A 9,866-nucleotide genomic window follows, 5' to 3' on the forward strand; every position below is an offset into this window, starting at 1 on the left:
CACCCTCGGTAAAAAATTACACTGTATATATAAGGTATTTTTGTATTTTTTGTGTACATATATAGATTTTGAACACCCTGAACACAAAAGTAAGGGTTGGTTCAGTGATCTTCGAACCTCCTCAATGAAATTTCTAGATCCACCACTGCCTCTTGGTTTGAAGACAAGTTATCTTAGGGATTAGTTATCCTGCTATTATTTCTTATTGACTATTTGGTTTGTTACATTAAAAGTAACATGCATTGCATAAATTTCTAAGAAGAAGTTGTTTGTTTACAAAAATACGTTTCACCTTATTTAGTAGAAAAAGGATTTGAGGGGACCTCAAGGATATTTTGTCATTTTCATTGTTTTATTCAGAGATAACTAATCCTTGTACTATTATTCCACCATCTGGCACGGAGAACTTATCCTGATACTATTTCTAATCCTGATATATAACTTATTTCAGAATTAGTAACCAAACACGGGATAAGGCCGTACTAAATTTTTATTCCATTACTATTTATGCTTGTCGTAATACCAAACGACGACTTCTTAGAGAGTAGTAATTTGTGTTTGGCAATATTAATAATTTTTAAATAAATAATATCTTTTTTGGCAATATTAGAGAAGTAATCTATTGTTTAATCACATTATTTGGCAATTTCTCAATATTTTCTAGTTATTTAAGGTTTGCTGATTTCGATTATTTAAAAATCGTTTGAACAAAAGTTTTCCCAATAGAAAGTTAAGTAGTCAAAATGGTTCGCTCGGTAGTTTTGGTTAAAGATTGATTAGAAATTAGGTTATGACAAAACAAGTAAAAACCCAGCAACAAAACAAACTGATAATTTGCTCCTAACAAAAAGAATTAAACAGTACATAAATCAAGTTCTTTGAAATAAAGTATCTCTCAAGATGTGTAATCACATCACAGGAGGTTTGAACAAATTTGTTCAAAGAACTTGAGTGTCTATTGAACATAAACGTAAGCTTGAGATCTGAATAATTAAGATTAACCTTTATTAAGTGCAAACAAATGAGATTCAAGTATCTAAGATTTTTGATAATCAACTTTATAATATTTCACAGGACTCCACGACTAGTGAAAAGACAGAAATAAATACCATGCTAACATCTTAAATATCACATTCAAGTAAAATTTGTTCTGCGCCTTTAGATTCATAGATTATGTGAATGGCGGGATGGAAATTTCATCCCAGATAAAGGTCCTTTGTGCTTCGTATGCATGTTCGCAATTTTAGCCTACAAGGTCTTGTTTTTCTTGTCAGTTTTCCACTTCGTTAATTTGAGAATCACAACTATCCATCAGAATGTTCAAGCAACCAGCCCCTAAAACAGATCAACCTAAAAAATCTTCATGTGCTCAGTAGAAAAACCTAGGTTATAGAGTTTGAATCCAAAAATTTCAAGCTATCCGATGTCTTAAGTAACAATATACAGTTGTATTTACACTTACTATGGTGCACATTCTGCAGTGTAGTACAATGTGACGAAATTAAAAAGAGAAAATTTCCTTCTCTACTGGGGTAAACATAAATCTGAATCTGCTTCTCAGGCCAACTCACAGGCCAAGTGTGTGTTGTAAAAATAATTCTCAGGTGCGACACAAAAGAGCCAAAGGCAAAGCTGGCATTTCCAACTTGCTAGCCATCGGCCAGTTTCATGCGCAGCTGCATTTTTAGGTCGGACCAACTAACGAACCTTGGGAAGTTGTTTCAACAATTTGATAAGCTCATAGGTCCTTATGTCTCGACCAGAATGGAGGCAAATGTCAAGTGGGGTTAGACCGTCCTGCAACAAAACCATACGAGAAAATATTATCATCTTGATTTGCGAACATGCTAAAACATCATAGAGGACGTATACATTCTATATAGGCACCAAAGCTATGAGATCTGAAGAAGCAAAAGCTTGACACCAGAGGTTCAAAATGATTAAGCAGAAATAGAATTTACCCTGTTCTTTAGATTCTTGTCAGCTCCCTTAATTAACAAAAGCCTCACTATATCAGTTCTACGGGATTGAACAGCTAGATGCAAAGGTGTCCATCCATCCTGCAAGAAGTCATTCCATGTTCATAAACCTAGAGACGAGCACAAAGGAGTACACTCAAAAGTATTTCAATATGGCATTTAAGAGTTAATTGGTCATACATGATCTTGGAGGTTTATATCAACGTTATACAAGAGAAGAATTTTTATCATTTGAGTTGATGCCGTTCGGACAGCATAGTGCATCAAGGTGGCTCCATCCTGTAATAAGTCAAGAAGATCTTATTAAACTAATAGCAAATGGCAACACTAATTATCCCAAGTTTATAAAGAATAGAAATCATATGACTAATTCTTATGGTTGACGATAAAGCTTAATACTGATATGTGGTTCAATACAGTCTTCGACAAGAGGAGAGGGGGAAAAAAAGGAAAGGATGTTCAATCTGAAATGACACAAGGATAATGGTTGCATGGATGATGATGAAAAAGAACCAGAAAAAATGTACATTGTCAAGCATTTTTAGAAGCCTGTGCTCACTTTGTCACGTATAAGTGGATTTGCAGACTCTCTTAAAAGAAAGTTAAATATAGCCTGCTTCTTGCCAAGAATTGCTTTGTGGATTGCTGTCAATCCATCCTGCAAATAAGTAATAAAACAAAATTCAGTAGGAGCTAGGAAAAAGAAGACACTACTTTCATACCTAGGTTATTCCGTATAAGAACTTTAAAAGTTAAGTAATAAAAACAGAAAATATGGTGGAGCAGAATGGAGTATTCTACAAGTACTTGTCATTCTTTGTGTACCTTGTCTGGAACATTAATATCAACAATGTGCTTCAACAAAGCAGTGAGAAGGTAAAACTCTCCTGAGGCAGCTAGAGTATGTAGAGGCTGCCACTTTGCCTGCATGGTTTTCGTGAAATTCAGGAATCAATCGAAACCTTCTAAGTACTTGCACAAAGTGCATTGAAGATTGAAAAGAGCTTGTACAGGAACGAAAATGTAGAAATAGAACAGCGTAAAACAATCAGCTTCAACACAATGTATAAGTGAGAATAGACAATATAGGAGAAAGCATATAAATACATTTCACTAAAACCAATATATAAGCTGACACAGAAGGCAGAAACTTACAGAGGTAGCAGGCACCAAATCAGGAAACCGCTTGTTTAACAGGACCTTTTCCTCCTTAGTGAAAAGCTTACGAGGACCTACATAGATTAGTATACCAAAAACGTTAAAGAGTTCAGAATGACACCCAATAAAGGGAACAAATAAGCACTTACTTTATCAAAAAAAGATGAGAATTTAGGGCAACAAATAACATTTCAATTATATGACCAAAAGGTCACATCAGCCTGTGGAAGAGAGTTTAAAATAAAAGGTGTACACCACTACTGAATTTGTCCAATTTAATGACAGGGGAAAAACACATTATATGCACTAAGCAAATACAAATAGTAGACACCAGTAAATAAGTATTAGCCTTAAGCAATATAAGCTTGACAAGGATTTGTATCTTAAATTTGGAAACAAAAATAAAAAATGTGGATAGAGGAATTTCTTCGAAAATCGAGTTCCTCACAACTTCTCCAGGCTGGCAACGTTGAGAAATAAGGAGATTATGATATAACAGGGACCATAATTAAGCAGATTTGCATCTTGTCCAAATCTTGTTTCTTTTCTGGACAGTTGCTAAATCCCATTCAAGTAATGGGATTGGAAAAAATGCTACAAATATGAGATAACAGCTTCCATGCGAGCCATAGACATCTACTTCAGTACTTCTGGATCAATTCATGCATATGTTTTATCTTTTAGAAACATCAATGTACTTCGACATACTGGAAGACTAATAGCTGCTAGTGTTTCAAGATTTAACATCTTCAAACTCCCAACTAATGTGGTAATTAATGCTTATATCACCACTGACAAACAATATATACATGTAGTAATAACAAACCAGAAGAAAGGAAATGAGGTTTAATCTTATATTCTATAGACTATGATAAAACACATGAATCTACAGTTACTTCACTTTTGATGATTATTGATGATTATGAAAAACATGAATCAACAAATGAGGTAATTGATGATTATGAAACACATGAATATTCAGCATCTTGAGCCGGGGGTCTTTTGGAAAGAGCCTCTCTACCCCGTAAAGGTAGGGGTAAGGTCTGTGTACATCCTACCCTCCCCAGACCCCACTTATGGGACTACACTGGGTATGTTGTTGTTGTTGTTTGTTGTTGTTATGAATATTCAGCATCTATATTTCTCTTTGCACTTCTGACATACTATAAAAGTCCAAGTCAACAATGCCAAGTTGGAAAGAATCAACTTGATTGACCCAGCAACAAACCTAATATTTGAAAAATCAAAACTCAATTAACTTAGATTAGTTATCAGATGCTTTGCTAGGCTAGTATGTAACGCTGGAAGCCTGGAATTGTTTATTACCAACATTATCTCAATCTAATATAAGTATGTATAACATTTTTGAGAACAAATCAATTTTCGCAAGGTCTAGAAAAACAAGTATTCCATACAATATACATTTTGTCCAAAGGGTAATTTCCTTAAAGAGCTGACATGTATATATCTTAATTCATCCCTCTCTCAATTGGATGGAATAGCCTGAGTTTAATATTTCTCTGTCCTGCTTTACATGATATTGGAGAGTCAAACTGCTTTTTCCAACAACTCAGTCAACTGTTCGGTTCAACAGAGACGAGCCCGAGTTTGGTACTCCTTTATCCCATTTTATATAACACTATCATAGGGGTCGTTTGGTTGCTGGTTAGAGTTATGCAGGTATTACTAATACAGGGATTAATTATGCATGGTTTAGTTATTCCATCTTCCATTATACATAGATTCCCTCATAACCCTATATATGTTTTATACATGGAAACTAAAATGCTACCAAATATGGTACTAACTATGCTGGTTTTAATACATGAATAATTCAGCAACCAAACAATCCCTTACTATTTGGAGATACAAGCACCGGTTTCTTTGACTAAGTAAATATAATTAAGTACCAAACTTGAAATTTTAGTACAAATTATGTAGTTGCAGTTGCAGAAATGTACACATAATTTTCTAAAGCTTCCATACCTTCAGGACTTTTAGCGGCATTGGCATCATAAATGCCACTATTAAAGAAGTCCTTAATATCTTCCAATCCACCACCATATACAGCTGATCTTGGATCTCTTGGCAATACCCTTCCACTTGAATAAACCCTCGACTCACTTCCGCTCTCCTCTTCATCACTTTCACTCAATTCACCATCACTCTTTACCTCATTTTTATCCCTTTTAACCTTCCCATAATCAGGGTTTTCAAGCACAAGTGGCTTCAATTGCTTCAACTTTTCTTCTCTGGCTTTCAAATACTCTTCAATACTACTCCTATTATTATTATTACCAATTGGCATTAAATCTAGTCTCCTTCTCTCAGCACGTTGCCCAAACTCCAATTGCTGTGAAAGCTTACGTCTTTCCTTCTTAGTAATGTTAATTTCCCTTTGAACTTCAACCCATTCATCAGGTATTAAATTTTCCTCCTCAATTTCTTTTTTCTTGTTGTTGGTGTTTTGTGGTTTGCTTTCGTTGTTTTGGGCAAAAGGGTCATCGAAAATGCCTTCTTCGAATACTATGCAGTCGCCAATTACGTGTTCTTCGTCTTCGAGTGGGAATTGGGGTTGATTTTGAAAAGAGAAGTTGAGAGAATTGGGTGGAATTTGGGACCGAAAAGACATTCTTGGAAATGAAGGTGGAAAGTTAAGGAATTGAAGTTGAGAGAGTTTGGATAGGGGAAATGGAATGAAATTTGGGATTAGAGGGTTTAGGATACCTGTTGCTGACATGCTGAGATAGACTAGAATGGAGGAAATGAAGTGAACATGGATTTTGATTTTTAATTAGCTTTCTTACGAAATGGAAGCAGGATGGTGCAAGTAATAATATGAGAAAAGGCCATAAATAGTCTTTTATCTATGCGAGTAGGTCTAAAATGATTCCTTAACTATATACTTATCGATTTTAGTCCTTTAACTATCCAAAAACTTATCAAATTTGATCTCCATACATTTTTTTATACAAAACAGACAAACTCATAAACCTTCGTGAGATTAATCATTAAACCATTCCTCGTACCTATATTTCTTTCTCCTCGCTTCTTTTTTCCTCAAGTTTATTCTTTAAGCTCAACTTTTTTCCTCAAGTTCTCTCTTGCGTTTCGTAACCGACAGAACTGTGTCGGTTAAAACTGACTCAGTCCGTCGGTTTTGTTAAAAAAAAAAAAATTAAAAAAACTGACGGTCTCACATCGATTTTTTTTTTTTTTTTTGAAAATTAAACAATGAAATGTAGGAACTTGGAGTCAATCCCGGGTATGTTCCTTGGCATTAAAGGGCTTTACCACTAGACCACTGATATTTTTTGTTCATATACTTACATTAATTTAATTTATACTGTTTTTTTGCTCTAAAAATCGACGGACTCCATCTCCATCAATTTTTTATAAAAAAATAAAAAATAAAAATAAAAAACCGACGGACTCCATCGGTTTATTTTAGAAAATAATATAACAAATAATTATATTTTTTTCGCGCATTTTTGTGCAAAAAATAATCGACGCTGTCCGTCGATTTTCTTAAAAAAAAAAAAAGGTTTAAAAAAATTATTGAAAAAACTGACAGAATCTGTCGGTCTTTCCGTCGATTTTTACCAATTTTTTAGTAGTGTTTGAGAAGAATGGTTATAGAATTTTTGTGCCTGAGTTTGTCTTTTCGAATTTTAGAGACTCGAGAGCGACACCAGTGCGTATTGATCTTTTTTTTTTTTTTAACAAGAGGAACTTGAGGAAAAATAAGCAGGGAGAGAGAAATATTGGTCTGAGGAATGGTTTAATGATTAACTCACGAAGGTTTATGAGTTTGTACGCTGTTTGTATAAAAAAAAATAGACGGAGACCAAATTTGATAAGTTTTTGGATAGTTAAAGGACTAAAATCGGTAAGTGTATAGTTAAGGGACCATTTTAGACCTACTCCCATAGATAAGAGACTATTTATGGCCTTTTCTCGTAATAATATACTTGAACAAATTGCGGGATTATGACAGAAAAAGGGTGTTCTCGAAGTATTGGTCCTGCTTCCCAATTTATTTAAGAGCTGATACAAAATATTACAATAGCCAAGATAATCCACCTCATCATCAATCTCCACATCTACTAGTCCTTCAAATTTTACGCCCCAAATTCTAAGGCATATGCCCTATAAATCTAAACCTTTCATTTGCACCCTGGCATATTTTTGGTATCACGCCTCGAGACTCGCCTCCTTTGAAAACACTACAACAAAAGACATTTTTGCTTTTGCTAATACCTCATCCTCCCTCTGTCCCAATTTATGTGGCAGCATTTGACTTGATCCGAAGTTTAAGAAAGAAAGAAAGACTTTTGAAATGTGTGGTCTAAAACAAGCCTTATATAAATGTGTAGCTGTAAATCATCTCATAAAGTTAAATATAGAAATATGACATTCTTTTTTGGACAGACCAAAAAGGAAATGGTGCCATATAAATTGGGACAGAGGGAGTATATTTTTAGTCGTAAGAGTTGTCTACGAGGCAAAAGTTTATACTCCCTCCGTCTAATTTACGTGGTATAGTTGGAGAGTAAATTTTATTTCAAAAAATTCAAAGCTTCTTTTTTCCGAATTCAAGGTCAAAATGTAAAAATTTGAATCTCAAAATTCCAACTGTGTAATATAAATTGGGACAAAGAAAGTAATAAATTGTCACGATTGATAGGTTTGATATTGCCTAAAGTTTTGTCTTTCAATTCATGTTTACTAATTGTTGTTAGCTGTTGTCTGGAAGTTTTTGTTGTTTTTGTTTTGTTTTTTGGCTAATATGAAATGTGTTTTTGATTCAAGAATACTTATGATGATTAAGGTCGGAGAAATTATCTAAATAGTTGATTATAAAATGGTGGATCTTAATGTATGTTCTATTTCCTTTTATTGGGTTTTGTCTATGACTGTAGTACCCCGAAAATTTTCAAATTATTTATAAAGTCTAATAAATGTTTAACTGGTGTCGAGTACTTCGTTTTACGTGCCAAAGATGGCTACATTAGCTATTATATCATACTAACATAGTATTATACTGCTAAAAAGGATTTAAATGTATTCGTATTGGAAAAATATCGAAAAACTCAAAATAAAAAAGTTTCAAAAATAACGAGAAGGGCTTCAAGGAGGCGTCAAGTATGTCCATGGGACTCGCAAGCTGCCAAGGACACGACTCATCCAAGGCAGAGCTTGTACCTGGCACTAATAAAAGTAAATGAAGTAACATAGTCATATTTGCTTTTATCATGGTATTATACTGCTAAAAAGGGTTTAGATGTATTTGTATTGGCAAAATATCAAAAAACTCAAAACAAAAAAGTTGAAAATATAAAGATAAAGAGAAGGGCTTCAAGGAGGCCTCAAGTATGCCCATGCGACTGGCAAGCTGCCAAGGACACGACTCGTCGGCGTGTAGCTAGTACCTGCCGCAGATAAAAGGAAATGAAGTAAGATGTTCATATTTGCTTTTACCATGGTATTAAACTGCTAAAAAGGGTTTAGATGTATTCGTATTGAAAAGATATCGAAAAACTCAGAGCAAAAAAGTTGAAATTCAAAATTAAGAAGAAAGGCATCAAGTATACCCATGGGACTGCAAGCTGCCAATAACACGACTCGTCCAAGACAGAGCTAGTACCTGGCACGGATAAAAGCAAATGAAGTAAGATTGTCATATTTGCTTTTATCATGGTATTAAACTACTAAAAAGGGTTCACCTGTGTTCGTATTGAAAAGACATCGAAAAACTAAGAACAAAAAAGTTGAAATTCAAAATTAAGAAGAAAGGCTTCAATGAGACATCAAGTATAACCATGGGACTGGCAAGCTGCCAAGGACACGACTCGTCCAAGACACAGCTAGTATCTGGCACGGATAAAAGGAAATGAAGTAAGATTGTCATATGTGCTTTTATTTGTAACGACCCGTTTGGTCGATATAGCGCTTTTGACCCATTTACCCCATTGACCCTTCCTCAAGCCCTGTTAGTACGATTTTGACCCACGGGGATGGGTGGTACGGTTCCCGAGGTAGTCAGACGAGTTTTATGATAACTTATGCGAAATAGAGCCTTAAAGTGAAAAACGTATAACCAATAGTTGACTTTTGGGTAAACGAACCTTTTTCAGAAATTCGTCCATTCTGAAAGGTCCGGATGATCGATTATGACTTGGTGGGATGTTTAGTTTAGTTCTCAAGGCACTGTGAGAGTTTTGAGTTATTGGTTGGAAAGTTGATCTCAGGCCATTGGGTGTTGACCTGGTCAAATAGACCTCCGTTGAGAATTTCGAGACCACGAGTGAATATTTTAATGTACGATTGCATGTCTGGTTTGTATCTGGGAGGTCTCGGGTGATTGTCGGATTTTAGGATTGAGTTAGTGAAAAACCAAAATTATTCTGGTGTCTAGTGTCCGCTGTAGCGGCACCCTGTTTTCATATGTACACCGTTTTCTTTTAACTATGCAATTCACTTTTTACCCCACTTTAGGCCTAGCCTCATGTTCCCCCTTATGTCTCCAATTAACACCCCCCAACTTAGGCTTTTAGCCTCAATCTTATCACATTAGCACTAAGGAGGGACCAGGTACGAAGAGAGGAATATTCAGAACGGGTATTGGCTCATTACGGCTAGTCAAAGAATAGGCTTAAAGGCTCAACATGGCTAACAAGGTATATTCATCTACATGTAGGCTTATAATCAGGCTAAAAGGGTTCTCTA

General features: G+C 35.0%; 1 protein-coding gene across 1 annotated transcript; it reads right to left on the reverse strand.

Moving 5' to 3' along the window:
• Positions 1-1,369: 1,369 nt before the first annotated feature.
• LOC132034628 (ankyrin repeat domain-containing protein, chloroplastic) lies at positions 1,370-5,970 on the reverse strand. Its single transcript, XM_059425017.1, has 7 exons — positions 5,124-5,970; positions 3,135-3,211; positions 2,805-2,903; positions 2,539-2,637; positions 2,160-2,258; positions 1,962-2,060; positions 1,370-1,797 (listed from the first exon to the last, which is right to left on the reverse strand). The coding sequence occupies exons 1-7, from the start codon at positions 5,875-5,877 to the stop codon at positions 1,699-1,701; spliced, it is 1,326 nt and encodes a 441-aa protein (XP_059281000.1). The 5' UTR covers positions 5,878-5,970; the 3' UTR covers positions 1,370-1,698.
• Between the last annotated feature and the right edge of the window lie 3,896 nt (positions 5,971-9,866).

This window comes from Lycium ferocissimum, chromosome 2 (assembly GCF_029784015.1).
Source record: "Lycium ferocissimum isolate CSIRO_LF1 chromosome 2, AGI_CSIRO_Lferr_CH_V1, whole genome shotgun sequence".
NCBI classification, from domain to species: Eukaryota; Viridiplantae; Streptophyta; class Magnoliopsida; order Solanales; family Solanaceae; genus Lycium; species Lycium ferocissimum.